The sequence below is a fragment of the Globicephala melas genome, chromosome 10, assembly GCF_963455315.2.
Source record: "Globicephala melas chromosome 10, mGloMel1.2, whole genome shotgun sequence".
Taxonomy (NCBI): Eukaryota; Metazoa; Chordata; class Mammalia; order Artiodactyla; family Delphinidae; genus Globicephala; species Globicephala melas.
The window spans coordinates 56,155,784-56,172,188 of record NC_083323.1 but is presented as its reverse complement, the minus strand read 5'-3'; the positions used below and the strand labels follow the sequence as shown (position 1 = coordinate 56,172,188).

Genomic DNA, 16,405 nt, shown 5'->3' with positions numbered 1-16,405 from the left:
TCTGTTCACTTGCAGTGTTTGAAGGAGACAGGCTGGACTTACCCCAAGCTGCCAGACAGCTCTTGTGACTGAATCTGAAAAGTGCCCCAGATCATGTTTAGCTGCCAATATAAAACTTCCTTCTGGACTAGGGGTCCAGCAGTGCCCCAAGGCAATTGTAAGATGACTACAGAGGGAAAGCGGTCCTTAAATAAGCAAAGAAGAATTATAAACCTGCAAACAAAAAAATCCCAAAGCACATAATTAAAACTAACACTAACAGAGATAGCCAACAAGATCTACAAGTGGAAGACTGTGTCAGTCTTGAAAAAATAAAAATAATGGAACAATCTATACATGATTCCGAAATCATTTTGTTTTAAGATTCTCAGAGACACAAAAATGTAAGACCCAGAAAAAAAATTGTGAAACACAAACTAGCAGATATAACTCAAGAAGGAATGACTAAAAACAGAAACAACCAGCAATCAAGTATAGAGTCCTTGACTTTAAAAAAGAGAACCTTCTAGAATGTCATTAAAGAATTAGAGGATTCAGATACTACTGAGCTTGTTCCTAGAAAGAACACAGAGGAGAGTAAATGAAAAATGCGAAAGATTGCTTGAGGCTTCAAAACACATCTTAAAGAAATTCGAGAATTCAAAAACAAACAAAGATAAGCAGTTTTCTTGAAATTAATTTTTCAGAATTGAGGACATGCATTTTCAGATTAAAAGTACATCCTTAGTGTCAGCCATGTTAAATAAAAATAAACCCACATTTAGACCCATGCCTGTGAAATTGAAAAGCATGAAAGATAAAGTGAAACGTATTAAAAGCTACAAGAGAGAAAAGATGAATTAGCAGTAAAAAGAAAGACAATTACACTTAGAACTGATTTCAACAAATGATACTGGAAGACAATGGAGTAATATTTTTGAAATATTAAGGGACAACCGAGCATCAATTTAACAATTTACACTAAGCTAAACCGTAATTCAAGAGTGAGGACAATGTGAAGATATCTTTAGACCCACAAAGGCCATGAAAATGTAGCTTTCAGCAGGCTAAAAGAATTCCCAAATAATATAGTTCATCATAAAAAAAGTGAACCAAACTTAATGAAATTAAATATGAAAACAAAAATGATTAAAGGGGTGGTAAAATGTGTTGGGCAATCTATACTTTATGCAAAAAAATTCCAGAAACGTCAGTAGCGATGGTGGGGGTAGTAGGACGTGGTGGGAACTCAGTGTGTAGAAAAATGTGTTTAAGTTATTACCTGGTTTGAGAGAAGGACAGAAAAGTTTCACTTTTTGTTAGGAAAAAAGAAGGAAGAGACAGAAAAAGAGAGAGAGAGAGAGAAATACATGTCAAAATTTTAGTGGTAACTTCCTAAAGAATAAAAAGAAAAAATAGAGGAAATAAAAGTATACAAGGAAAATTTCAGTAATGTAATAGAAGTCAGGAAGGGGAGAAATGAAGAAAGCAAAGAAAAAGGATGGAAAACAGAACAAAATAAAATGGCAGAAATAATTCCAAATAAAGTAGTGATCCGAAATGATAACAGCTTGAACTCCTCTATTAAAAACTAAAGAACACCACAGTGACTGGAGTCTGTCATACAGAGTGAAGTAAGCCAGAAAGAGAAAAACAAATATCGTATATTAACGCATATGCGTGGAATCTAGAAAAATGGTACAGATGAACCTATTTGCAGGGCAGGAAAAGAGACACAGACGTAGAGAATGGACATGTGGACACAGGGGTGGAAGGGGAGGGTGGGACGAATTGGGAGATCAGGATTGACATATATACACTACCATGTATAAAATAGATAGCTAGTGGGAACCTGCTGTATTGCACAGGAAGCTCAGCTTGGTGCTCTGTGATGACCTAGATGGCTGGGGTAGGGGGTGGGTGGGAGGGAGGTCCAAGAGGGAGGGGATATAGGTATACATAGAGCTGATTCACTTCATTGTACAGCAGAAACTGACACAACATTGTAAAGCAATTATACTCCAATAAAAAAACAAAAACAACAACAACAACAACAACAAAAAACTAAAGAACACCATGTAGGGAAAAATTTCAGGTACATGTTCAGTAGTGTTAAGTGTATTCACATTGTTGTGAAACGGATCTCCAGAATTTTTCCACCTTGTAAATCTGAAACTCTATACCTATTAAACAACGACTCCCATTTTCCCCCTCTCCCCGCCCATGGTAATCACTATTCTACTTACTCCTTCTATGAACTTGATTACTTTAGGTACCTCAAATAAGTAAAATTGTACTTTAAAAATTGCACAGAAAGATTGAAAATGACAGTATTGGAGAAGATTACACCAAGCAAATAAAAATTAAGTGGGTATAGAATAAATAGATGGACGTTAGGCACTCCAATCAGGTTAAGCCCTGAGCAGCATTGCTTTTGAAGGAGTGGCTCATGGAAGAAGCTTCAGTAAAGGAGAACAAGAAAAAAATGATCGGCAAAACACCAGTAGAACTAGAAGAATGTAGAGATTCAGAAAGGAAGGAGCCTGCAGCAATGTATTAGTCCAGTCAATAAGGAATATTGATGAGCTCTTTTGGTGATCTTGGCAAAAGCAAATTCAGTTAAATTCGAGCAAATTCCTAACTCCCAAGTTGAAGAGGAATTATGCTTTTGAGAAGTTTGAGGAAAAATAAGAGAGAGGATTACCTAGAGGTGAGGTTAAGGAAAGATGAATATTGCTTTATAGGACTCATATAACCATAGGTTGAGGACAAAGAGATTAAGATGGAGGGGTGGCAACTTCTCTTTTCAGTTACATCTCATTAGTCCCCCCCCCCCCCCCGCACCCGACATAAATCACATTCTCTTTAACCCAAGGCCACTCACTGGTCCCTGAATAGCCTTATACCTTCACCTCTCTTTGATACTGATTACAGTTTCCAGAGCTTGGAATTCCATTCCCTTTTTTGCCACTTCTTTGGACTCAGCTCAAATATGCCCTCCTCTGGAAAATCTCTGACCTCTCCTAGGAGAAACAAACCCTCCTTCTATTGTATCCACTGAGTTAGTAAAAAGTCTTTTCTTCTATAACAAGGTTAAATATGTTATTTATATGTGGAATATAGTTACAATGAGTTTTTAAACATCCTATCTACTAATTTTATTATCTGTGTCATTTCTAGATGTGTTTCTAGCCATGGATTTTCCCCCTTTATTACGAGTCAGGTTTTCCTGCTTCTTTCCATGCCTGGTGATGTTTTATTGTATATCAAATAGTGTGAATCTGACCACGTTGAGGGCTGGATATTTCTGAATTCCTATAAATATTCTTGAGCTTTGTTCTGAAAGACAGCTAAGTTACTTGAAAACAGGTTGATCCTTTCAAGGCTTGTTTTTGAAGCTTTTCTAGGTCGAACAAGAGCAGTCTTCAGACCAGGCTTAATTTTGCCCCACTGCTGAGGCAATGTCTTTAGTACTCTCCCTGTTGCCAGTTTGAACCATGAGGTTTTCCACTCTGGTTGGTGGGCCCCTCTGGGAGCGTCGAGAATTGTTCGTTCTAATCCTTTTACAGGTTCCTCTTTCCCTGGTCTTTGATAGTTGCCTTACACGCAGATTCTGATTGGTACTCAGCCAAAGACTCGAGGGGGACCCTCTGCAGATCTCTGGGATTCTCTATCTGTGCAGTTCTCTTTTGTAGTGCCCTAGTGGCCTTGGCCTTCCCAGACTCCCAGCTCCGCCCCCAGATAGATGGCTGGCTCCATTTTCCTCCTGTGCTAACGCCTAGTACATGGGTCTCACCTGGTATCGTAGGGCTCACCTCATTTGTTTCCCTTTTCTTAGGTATCACACTGCCCTGTGATGCCTAATGCATAATGCCTGAAAACTATTGCTTCAATTATAATTATGGTTCAATGAGGAAAATAAGGGGAGGTCTAGGGGCTAGTCATTTTCAGATTAAAAAAATAAATGTCAATAATAAAGTTTTTATGTTATAAATGTATAACTATACATTTTAAATATTATGGAGAAAATTCTAACTTTTGATCACAAGGAGTTTTTGCACAGATTTAATGGCTTTTCTTTTCCTACACTGCTGTTATTATTATTAGCGTAGTTTCTTAGATATTAGCATCCATGTAACATATGTGAATTATAAGGCCACTCAAAAGAACTATGCTGCGTGGGCAACAGCACTTTTTATTTTTATTGTTTTTCTGAGCAGTGATCAGCTGTGTCATAAGAAAGGCAAATCACATCCACTAATTAACTGATCATATTAATATCTTTTATTATGACACACCTAGCCACCTGTTTACCTTTAGTAGACCTTTAATAGACTGAATGTGAGTTGATTTTCCTGATGAGTGATAGACCAAAACATCTGGTGATTTTTAAAAAAAAAATCCACTGATCTTTTAACTTACTTTATTTCTTCCTAGAAAATGTCCTATTGACATACAAGTTAACTGTTCTTAGTATTTCTTGTACAATGACATCACAGCTGGTTCTGTAATTAACAGCTTCCCTGTGGTTTTTCTCACCATGGTTCATAGAAAGTCCTAAGGGAAGAAGTTTCTGTGCTCGGGGTAAAAGGAAAGGCTTGGTTTTGAAAAAGGAGCTGGATTCTGCCAGATAAGAGAAAAAACATTTCAGGGTAGTATTTCTGTCATCTGTCCAGGAGCTTTTGGGGGGAAGAATATTTGTTTTAATGGTATTACAGCTCAAGCATCTAAGACAGCGCCTAGTGTAGTAGTCCCTCAAAAACTGTTGAACCAAAGATAAAATATGCACAGGGACAACTGACAGTGTTGTTACCAAATTCCAACTCTGAGCTGTATATATGTCAAAATAAAGCCACAGAGGGGCATAGGGGCTGGTCACAGGTACTGTGTGTACAAATGTTGGGAGTTGGGGGGTGGGGAGGGGACATGGCTTGAAGGGTGGGCTGGGATCAGTGTGTAAAAGGTCTTATACACTGTAACTAGGATTGAAAGTTTAGCCATCGGAGGTTTTAAACAGAAAAGTGACCCATTTAGATCTATTTTAGAAACATAATTCTGGTAACAGTGAAACAGAGAGAGAGAGAGAGACAAGGGACAAGAAGACACCACGGCAAGAGACAGATAAGGGTCTGAAGTTGGCTATGGCAATGGGATAAGGGGGAAGATATAAACAGCTTTGAGAAAATTCAGGTGGAAAACAACAGGAATGGTGATGACTGATGATTAAACAAAAAAGGGAGTGCCCCATCTGGAATCGTTTTGGGATGCAGGTGGAAAAACCAGGTAATCAGCTTGTTCTAGGACATGCTGAGTGAGCGCATGTAACACATCGAGGTAGTTCAGTTAGAATTAGATGAAATCGGTGCCAGTGACAGGCTCCCTACTAACCCATAGCATTTAACACATTGCATGATAAGAATTTATTTATGAACCCGTTTCCTGTCCCACTGGTAATTGGGACAAGCATCATTTTAATCACTTCACATCACCTATGCAAGTAAATACATAAAAAAGTTTGACAACTGACGGTGTGTTGTTACCAAATTCCAACTCTGAGCTGTAGATAGGTCAAAATAAAGCCATATGCGGGGGGCTGGGGGGGAGAAATTAGGCATTTAGGATTAACGTATACACAACTATTATATATAAAATAGATAACAAAGACCTACTGTATAGCACAGGGAACTATACTCAACATTTTGTAATAACGTATATGGGAAAAGAATCTGAAAAAGAATATATATACGTGTACATAAATACATATATGTATAACCGAATCACTTTGCTGTACACCTGAAACTAACACAACATTGTAAATCAACTATACTTCAATTAAAAAAAATTTTTTTTAAAGAGATAGCTCTAGGGCTTCCCTGGTGGCGCAGTGGTTGAGAGTCCGCCTGCCAATGCAGGGGACGCGGGTTCGTGCCCCAGTCCGGGAAGATCCCACATGCCGCGGAGCGGCTAGGCCCGTGAGCCATGGCCGCTGAGCCTGCGCGTCTGGAGCCTGTGCTCCACAACGGGAGAGGCCACGACAGTGAAAGGCCCGCATACTGCCAAAAAAAAAAAAAAAAAAAAGATAGCTCTAGATGATACGTTAAAAAGTGTGGATGTATATCTGTTATATGTAGTTTTACTCTGTACTATTATTTTTCTCCCACTCTGTAATGAGTGGGGGAAAAGAGCCACATGCAGAGATACCACAATAACCACCAAAACAGTGACAGTACTCTCAATGTATTGCCAAACAATGAAGGCACTAGCTGTTATATTCAAACGTGATTTAAGAAAAAAGTTAAACTTGTTCTTTAAAGGCCAAATCAACCATGAAACCCAATAAAGACAGGAGAAAAAAGTAGTTGTAGAAGAAATCCAAGAATGAAATTGTAACAGTCGTGAATTGCTTTGCCTTATGCTTTAAAATGTACTCTTAAAAATTCTTTAACTAAAAAAATAATTCTAATAAAAAGCTACAGGTGAATAGTAGATATAATTTCTGTGTTCATAGGTATCAATCATTGTATGGTAGGATATGGAATTCAGGATATAGAATTCAGATCCTTGATACTAAATAGAATACAAATGGGAAAAGAACTTGAAATTTTTGCAATGGTAAGAATGTATTCAATAAACTGTATACCTTTCAATCTATAATAGACTGTTATGTATGTTTTATTTTGATTGTATGCCTCAGGTAAAATCGAACATCTTTATTAAAAGACACCCTACCGGGCTTCCCTGGTGGCGCAGTGGTTGAGAGTCCGCCTGCCGATGCAGGGGACACGGGTTCGTGTCCCGGTCCGGGAAGATCCCACATGCCGTGGAGCGGCTGGGCCCGTGAGCCATGGCCGCTGAGCCTGCGCGTCCGGAGCCTGTGCTCCGCACCGGGAGAGGCCACAACAGTGAGAGGCCCGCGTACAGCAAAAAAAAAAAGAAAAAAAAAAGAAAAAAAAAAAAAAAAGACACCCTACCAGTATCACATTTCTCAAAACAAAACAAAAACCAAAAACCAAATGGCCCCAAATATTGGGATAATTCAGTATAAATATTGTGGGCAAATCCTCTTCTCTTTTAAAAGAAAATACCTACTAAAGTACCTCTGAGCCATTTTAGGTCAAATCTGAAACCTCTCGAGACTGTTCAGTACTCTCTATACGTTAGTTTAAGAAATGCCCCACAGAAATGATAAGTTCCGGAAATGGGATATTTCTGGAATATTGAAGCTATTCAATTCATGAAGAAACCGTACCCCTCTCTGAAGACTTTAATAGCTTCTTTGGCAGGACATTGTGTTATTCAATGTGTTAAAAGAATGCTGTCTTTAAAAATAGTGAGTTCTAAATTATCCCATTACACAGTTCCAATCACTGCAGATTCCAAGAGCAGGAGAGACAGAGCAGGCATTTTGCAATGACATTTGGTTCTCATTCTCTTTGAAAAATACCAGGGTAGCACATCTATTGTAATATTGGTTGTAAAGTACTCCCTATCACATTAAATCAAGAGGACTAAAACTCCTCAAGTGTGTACAAATACCAAATCATCCCTTCATTTTTCTATCAAGTTTTTAAAATGGTAACTACCATTGGCTTTATTCTGAGAAATAACTTTTGGTTTCTTTCTTTTTTTGGTTTTCTTTCTTTCTTGGTTATTTTCTAACTGAAAATAAATGGTGATGTTTCATAGAAATTTAATTTTTATAAAACGTTGCCTACCACAATTAAGGAATATTTATTCCCCAATATCTTAAAAAAAACAGGTAAGATTATACACAATAACTATCCCATCATTTAGTGTCAATAGTGGAATTGAGAGAAAATATATAAAAGTTGTGTGAACATCTATTAAGATACACTGTAAAAGAAGTCTTGTACCACAAACCACAGAAAGATCAAACTGAAAATTGTAAGCATTCTTTCTCATAAATAAGTCAAGTGATTTGATATTTATCTACATTTTTAATTAAGTCTATGTTATTTTAGGATATCTTATACTAGATTCACTTTGTTAATTCAATATGGAGTCTCAAAATTATAGATATTCTTTTCCTGCAAATTCTTTTCCTGCAAAGCTCCCACTGTTTCTCCAGACAGCTAAGATTATATGTCATCCATAAGTTTCAGCACACAAGAAAAGTAAAAGAAAAATCACGTTAATGTAGAGTGAATCTAACTTTTGAATTTCAGGTGTTAATGATTTAAACCTTTGCGCTTAAGTCCGGAAAAATTAAATCCTTTAAAAGAAGTTCCTAATCCTTGCGTAGACCCCTTATCGATGCCTGGATCACATCTGGCAATAATGAAGACAAATTAACACGATTTGGAAGATCTAGCAATATGATAACGCCAAACCATACAAAATCACTTCTCTGCTCTTAGTCACTGGTGGTCCCAGGAAGGATCAACTTCCTGTCTTGGACTCTGGTGTCTAAATTAAAGGAGGAAAATCTTACTGCAATCTGGGTTCCAGGCTTCTGGCTCACAAACAACAAAGCTCTAAACTCACTAAATAGGAAAACTTTACCCCCAACAAACCCTCTGAGAAGAATCTGCTTTTCTAATACATGCTTTTAATTTAGTTCAAAGAACTGACAATGACATAAATTCACACCTTCAACAGGTTAGTAGATTTTAAAGTTTAAGGTACTATATGAACTTCTTCAGTGCTAATAAGGGAAAAAAAAGTTTCACCGTCTGAATTATTAAACTTAATGTTTGTTTCATTCAATTACTTCAAACTATGTCACTTAATTTTGGAAATGACTATATTCTTTTTTGTATGTGTATATAGGCCAGTCACGTAATGATATCTTCACCTAAATACTGCTTAAAACAAGTATTTTAAATAACTGTATACGTTTAAGTAACAGATTTGATACTCAGTTTTTAACAAGTAGAGTTGTGGTGACCAAATTAGGAAAATATTTTAATTCTTCAAGAATGTTGCAGAATAGCTTAAGCGTACCTTTTCTGTAAGAACTGCTCATTCAGGAGAAAGCCAAGCACAGCAAAGAATTCCACCAGCATCCCATTATAACCTGGAACAGAGGATGAACACCACATCTGCTCTAGACATTTTAAATATAGAAATGCGAAATAAACCACTCTTGTTATAATCAAAGTGATGGTGGATGTGAAACTATTTGGAAAAGCACAAAGCATTAGACGACATAAAGCATTATTATAATTAAGGAAACGTGGCGTGAGCAGTGATTTCAGCAATGGTGGTTGTACGACAGTACACTGGACGACAACACATCTTTTCATTTGTAGAGTTAGAAATAAATTAATGTACCTCAGATCTCTGTAGCTCCCTGGTTTGAGTCTATATTACAACCACCCTGGGAGGTACGAAGAACAATCATGTGTTCATATTTTAACGTGCTGAATGCAATTTTCACCAACGTGAGACGTCATAATATGAAATCACTAAGCCTACAATGTGTTGAAAATAATGAAGATTGTTCTCGTATAGATGGGGCTTGGGATCAAAATGACATATTTATTAAATGTAATGTGCAAACTAAAATGAAGTGACCTCTATTCAAAAAACGTACAAGACAGTTATTGTTTAAAATGCTTTAGTACTCATTTTCAATAAAAAGGAATCTGGCATTATAAAAATACATAAAATAGTCATGAATTTATACCATTAATTTACATAAGATATTTTCTGCATAAAGCAAAGTTATAAAATAGTAAAATAGTTTTAAAAGGTATTCTTATATGAAAGTTACTCCCAGTATAAAATTTTTATAACTTTTTGTAATTTTGGTCCATTGGTATAAATAAGACATTTTATCCTTTTAAAATTCATAGCTCCGCTTAAAAACATAGGATTCTCTCTCTTTTAAATAAAAGTCCACTTGAGGTAGTATGTTAGAACTCTTCCTTGGTCCCATTCAGTCTATGTGTCCAAGTCATAAGACTGAAAATTTGAAGTCCTGTGGTTTTCTAAGGTCTGTTTATAGGTACATGCGTGATTTTCTTGCTGAAAATCTGTCCTTTCTTTCCCATCTTCCTCTGACTCACAGTCCAAGTTCGGGGAAGAACGAGCTTTCAAGTGAAAGGTTCTTGGCTGACAATCTGATGACTGTCCAGAGCTTGAAAAGGCATCCAGGTGAGGTCTTCTCAGAGGCTTTCCAAACGTTCCTGAAAGAAAGAATCCCCTTGAGCACATGGGGCCTTTCGGAGCAATCAACAAAATGCATTTCAAATGAAGGAGCATCTTCTCCCATGAATGTGGATACCCCACGGACGTTCTACAAGTCCACATTATGGGACTCAGGTGTATGGTTGTATATCTGTGCTATGGAGAAAGACCTTACAGAATGGAGCTGAGGGCATGTGTGCCCCTCTTATACACACATCCACTGAATACAAGCAGCCCTTCTTTACCACGTCTCAGGACTTATAGTAACATTCATCACTGAGCAATGAAGTTCCCCAACAGAAGTTCTCCCGAGTCCTAGCAGTATTAATTGAGAGCCCCCAATTCTCCACGAAGCGCATTTGGATAGTAACGTACAAGTCAACTGTTCCTGAGTATAGTACATTTCTCTCAAAACAACCCGTATGTCTTGCCCTTTCTTCCTTAGTAGCAAATTATTATTCCATTGACTCAAATTATTGCCTCAGTCATGTAAAAGATATTATTTTCATTTTTTCAAAAAGGAATATGAATAATTATACCATGACAAAACATGAAATTTCTTAAAAGCTGGGTAAAGTATTTTAAAATTCTATTAAAAAAAAAAAGTTGTGGTTAATGTTTCCGTATTTCCATGCAGTGAAAAGATGATCTCAGTTCTTCCATCTCATCGTCCCCCTGCACTAGACTAAAAAATCCACAGATGAACCTCAGCGCCTGCCAGTGTCCACCAGCACTACCGAGGGCTTTAGGGCTCTGACAGTCTCCTTCGCGAGAGGTAGTCCAGCTTGGTTAATGAGCAGCTGCTGCCAGGTAGGACGCCGTCTGCCCTTTGACTGTGAGTTCAGTTATAAGCCACCAGACATCCCAAACCACAGTCATGCTGTGCACACAACTCCACCCCAAAGGCTGTTGTAGCCCAAAACCACTTTTTCCACATGACTGACAAACTGCACTAAGTCACTTCCAAAACTCTTGTCTTCCAGATGATGCCACACACAGAGTTGCCCAGAAAGTTCCTAAGGCCTAGCGCTGGATTAAATACATAATCAAGTAAAATCCGCACATCTGCCTTTGCTTTTAGAAACAAAGATACTCACTAATACAATGTCACGACAGCATCGTTAAAAAGAAAAACAAACAAAAAAAAGACACCAAAAACTATTTTTCACCAGTCTGGCATTCAAAGCTCTCATAGCTCTCCTGCATGCAACTTGGAATGTGGGTCCTGAGTCAAGGTGTCTAATAATTTAATAAACTTACCCATGAAAGATTTACTCAAAGTAACCGATGCTGACTCTGGACTTGGACTAAAATCTGCCGAAGACTTGTTCAGACATAAGTTGTTCATTCCAGGTCCTTCGTGTTGAGAGTAAGAAGAGCTGAGTAACTTCCTCACATGGGAAGGCCATCCTGTATCACTGACACTCTGCTCGCAGGATTCTTCTGAAGGATGAGGACACGGGTAGCCCTCCTTCTTCTTTATGTAACTGGACTCAAAGTGTTCCATTAAAGCTGTTCTTGGGTCAGGACCACAACCTTTTAAATTTGGGGACAATATCCGGAGACAGAGTTAATGCTTCTGGAGGTCTCTCCAGGAAACGGAACTCAGATAAGAAAACCACATACCTGTATGATAGGCTTCAAAAGGATCTGAGCCATACACACTCCCCTTCAAATACGCAGGGCCTGAGGGTCCCAAAAAGGGACAAAGGAACGGGTCTGTGGCAGCTTCCACGTCGGCTTCACTGCTGTTGTCAATGTGGCATGTCCCTTTAAAAACCACATCTTAGTCACTGAATCAATTTTGTTCAAGTACCATTCAACAGTCTCTCTCCACTTCTGACAGTTTCCATATTTATAGATGAAAAGTTTAGATAGACTATTATACAAAGGAAACACTGTAGAAATTTATGGTAGAGTTTTCTCAAAATTTATTGATGCCTACGGATTAGTAACTGCGTAAATGTGTGACATCTTACTAAAGGAGGACTTGATTAACCATTGAACTGGAGCTAACCTCGTTGCTGGCCCCACCTAGTTTCCAAGAGACACTGATCTGTGTAAGGACACTGCAGCTGAAGCAGCCATGGTCTGAACCACATGATGCCGCCAGCACTGCCTGCTTCCTCCAGAAAGTCACTGATGACCAGTATAAGGCATGGGCATTTAACCAATGACCTCTTAATGGCCAGCTCAAAGATGAGCCCGGCCAAACAAACAAAAACGTATCCATGAGTATCTGAGCTAAACGATCCAGAAATGATATGCTGGTTAGTAGCGGACACAGCAGCTGAAGGACAAGAGACATCATGAGGGTGAGAGATGCCACGATGGACCATGTACCTGGGCAGCAAGAACTGGGCACTCAGAGGGTGGGTGGTGGTCTCAGCGAGAAGCTAGTGTGCAGAATGTGACTCAGTAATGCCAGTGGCCTCTAGGGCTGCTCTGAGGGGGGCCAAGCTCCAGCCCCAGCATCCAGGCAACATGGCACTACTATGCTCCAGTTCTGTCCCTTTAGACTTTTGTAAGCATCTTTTCAGTAAACCCTGCTCCAGCTGAATAAGCTTGGGCCTCTGCTCTTTGCAGCCAAATGAGTCTAACAGGGACTACAGCTTTTTTTTTTTTTTTTTTTTTTTTGCGGTACGTGAGCCTCTCACTGTTGTGGCCTCTCCCGTTGCGGAGCACAGGCTCCGGACGCGCAGGCTCAGCGGCCATGGCTCACGGGCCCAGCCGCTCCGCGGCATGTGGGATCTTCCCGGACTGGGGCATGAACCCGTGTGCCCCGCATCAGTAGGCGGACTCTCAACCACTGCGCCACCAGGGAAGCCCGGGAGTACAGTTTTTTTGCTCAAATCTTCTATCTCTATACCCTCTATCACTGCCTTGCCAAGCACTCTGCAATTATTTGTGGAATTTTTTGTCTCACCACTGACTAAACTGTGAAACTGAAAACAAATATTCTTCCCTCCCAGCTACGGAGTCCATCACAGAGCAGATATTCAATCAACACTTGTGGGAAAAGATAGTAAGATGTTTGAGAATAATGTCACTAGCTGCTAGTTACTAAGCCCTTAATATGTGTCATTTTCCGTTATCATTGTATTTAATGTTCACAACAACTTAATAGGGAAGGATCATAGCTGCCCAAGGTTACGCAGGGAATGTCAGAAGTGGGTCTTGAACCAAGCTGATGCCCTTGTATTATGCTGACTCCTTATTATTCTTTAAACAATACAGTTCTTAAAGTGAGAGTCAGTATTAGATGTCTCTAACAGAACGATTTTAAATCCTTTGACTTTTTAAGACCACACATGAAACCAGTTAATGTCATTTAAGTAAGAAGAACACCCAGGGCCAAAGAACATTTACAACGTAAAGGAAGTATTACATCGCCTGGTGGAATTAAATTTTATTTAACCTACTTGTCTTCTGTTATTGCTAGAAACAAAGATTTGTCTAGTATTTAAGAGAAGGGCATAACTATTTAATTTCAGCTTTGCTAGTGATTTTGGGCCAGGGCCCTCCATATATGCGGGTATCAATTTCTTGTGAAAATTAATATTATATTTGAATTTCCACTGGGTTATTTCAAAACAACTACAGCCCACGTTCATTTTAAGCACGTACCATTACTGCCGTGTTGTGGTAAGAAAAATCCGCCTCCTGAAGAAGTGACGAACTGGTGGTGGCTTCCACTTTCTGAGGAGACGTACCCATCCTGTCTGTCAGCTAATGTTCCCTGAGATGACAAATAACTCGGGGTGTCAGCCGGCAAGTTGGTCTCATCTGGAATCAAACAACAGCATTCCATTAACCAAGAATGATCGTAAATGCCACAGGGGCTTCCCTGATGAACGGTACGTTCTGCTTGGTTTTCGGTTCAAATCACATCAGTCGACTCTTGCAAAACCTTGATGTAAGGCAAACCAGGGCTCTGCTGCTCTGGGGCACCTGAGCTGACTTTCTACTTTATGGCCTGTGGGATATTCCTCCCAAATTTCAAAAACAACAAATGCTGACAAAGGTAAAGGTAATTTTCATGGGAGCGTATCTAAGGTTTTGAATTAAGCTTGATTTCTGCCATATTCCCAACTTAGTATTATTCACTGATGTAGAAGTTTTGCACATATAAGTCAAAGCCCCTCTCCCACCAATAACTAGAATCTTCCCTAGATGCCTGTACACACACATGCACACATGACAAAACGAAAAACGACGGCACGGTGTGAGCCTCATGACTGAAGGGCTCTTCCTGGTCCTCCATCACCAGCTTGTGACAGGGTCAGACTGGTTTACACTGTGATTTGGATCGTCTCTCATAGCCAACAGGATATTCTGATGAGGGTTTGACAGAAAGCACTCATCTTTAACCATCAGCTTTATTCTGGGCCAGGGTGTTATTTTTAGCTAACCGTAGTTCTGCAGCTTTGAAACAAATGAGTCACCCTTGTGACACGGCCTGAGACTGTGAGACACACACTCAGAAGGAAATCACGGTGGGACCATAAGCACAGACACGACTCCTGCACCCTGTGCCAGGCTTCTGCTGACACACCTGTGTTGGTGATGCTGCAATCTTCGTTCCTCCGCCGTGTGTGGTATATGATGACCACCCACACGAGTGACGTGCCCACCACGCAGCAAACCACCGCGATGATCACGATGCCCACGGTGGCCCATCCATCATCGTCCAGTGACGAGGCGGTCATCTGAGGGGAGTCGCAGGTGGGGGTGGGGATCACGCTGAGGCGCACGTGGCCTCTCTCGGTGCCCAGAGTATTAGACATTTCACATGTGTACTTCCCGGCGTCCCTGACATCAGAGTCCACAATGATTAGCAGCTGGTTGCCTGCTGCAAAAAAGTGCCTTTCAGTGACCACCAAAGGGCTGTCATCCTTGGTCCAGTTCAATCTGGGAGGAGGGCTCCCTCCCGCGATGCACTGCAGGACGGCCGTTTCCCCCTTGGTTACAGTTCGATCTAACAGGGGCCGCAAAAATGATGGCGTCTCTGAAATGACAAGTTATGTTTTTAATCTCCGACATGAAATTAGGGTTCGCACAGCATAAGACCTCGTGCTTAAATTTATTCAAGTGGGAGCTGAAAACTGTATTCTCCCACAACCTCACGCCCATGCTTCTTTAAGACCCTACACACGTATACAGCATCTGGGATTTCATTTTATCATTTGGCTGTCATTTACTTATAACATCAGTTAAGGATAATATTTACTATTTCCTTTCTCTCAGTCTGTCTCACTCTTGGCAAGGCTGGGGAATGGTGGAAGTGGGGCAAAGCAAAACATTTTAGACATTTTTTAGAATTAGAAAATGTATAAAAATAAATTCAAGCACAACTGTGTGTTGATGGATGAAAAAAATCAGAATGTTTACATTTTTAAAGGGAAACTTCCTAGTGCTAGATGTCCCAGCCTATATTAAAATTCTGAAAATAATTTACTTTTATTATTTGGTGTTCATAGGTTACTCTGATTTACTCTTTCAAAGATACACAAATGATTAACATGCTCACATTTTTAAAAAGCATCTGTTTAGGTAAATGATAAAAGATGAACTCAGATTTCCACAGTGGTTATGGGAGGCTGAGAAAAAAGTTAGGGCCCTTTCTATCTATTTATACACTTATTTTCTTATATTCTTTACATTGTTAAGACTTCTGGTAGAGACTGCATGATGGAAAGAGCAGAGAAAGGTGACTCCTGCAAAAGGGAAAGCATCAAAGCATTTACTTTTCCCCCTCCTCACATGGGAGGGAGCAGATTCATTTCACTGGCCACAGGCCTGAAGATGTAACACACTCGCGACTTCAAAGCTTCTGAGAAGCCACTGTCCCCTCCAGGAAAGGGCAGTGTCCTATGATCATCTCTCACCCTCTCAACTTCGGACACAACTTCTCACAGCTTCTTAGGGCCTTTGGGTGAGCTGGTATATTTAAGACTAACGTATATCACAAAATCTGAAAATATCCACTTACCAAGGACAGTCAGAGTTGCATTTGCAGAAATGCTTCCTGCACTGTTTTGAGCGGTGCAGCTATACACCCCGATGTCCTCTATCTTCACGTCCACGATAAAGAACACGTCATCCTCGGGCATTACATGCATGCGTCTCTCCCTCGCGGCCGGGAAGTCTGTGCCCCCATCCTTCTGCCAGGCTATCTGTGGGGCCGGGTGTCCCAGGGCAGCGCACTCCAAGCGTGCCATGGCCCCAGCGCGGATGGTGAGGTCCATGGGGGTCTTGGTGAACGAAGGAAGCA

At 40.0% G+C, this 16,405-nt stretch overlaps 1 protein-coding gene across 1 annotated transcript in view; it reads right to left on the bottom strand.

Moving 5' to 3' along the window:
* Positions 1-9,571: 9,571 nt before the first annotated feature.
* Positions 9,572-16,405, bottom strand: part of LRIG3 (leucine rich repeats and immunoglobulin like domains 3) — a 46,420-nt gene continuing 39,586 nt past the window's right edge. Inside the window, exons 14-19 of the mRNA XM_030866442.2 lie at positions 16,124-16,405; positions 14,687-15,139; positions 13,759-13,917; positions 11,758-11,901; positions 11,392-11,667; positions 9,572-10,130 (exon numbers count right to left, since the gene is read on the bottom strand). Coding sequence (XP_030722302.1) covers positions 9,886-10,130; positions 11,392-11,667; positions 11,758-11,901; positions 13,759-13,917; positions 14,687-15,139; positions 16,124-16,405 — 1,559 coding nt within the window. The 3' untranslated portion in view covers positions 9,572-9,885. The remainder of the gene's footprint in view (positions 10,131-11,391; positions 11,668-11,757; positions 11,902-13,758; positions 13,918-14,686; positions 15,140-16,123) is intronic.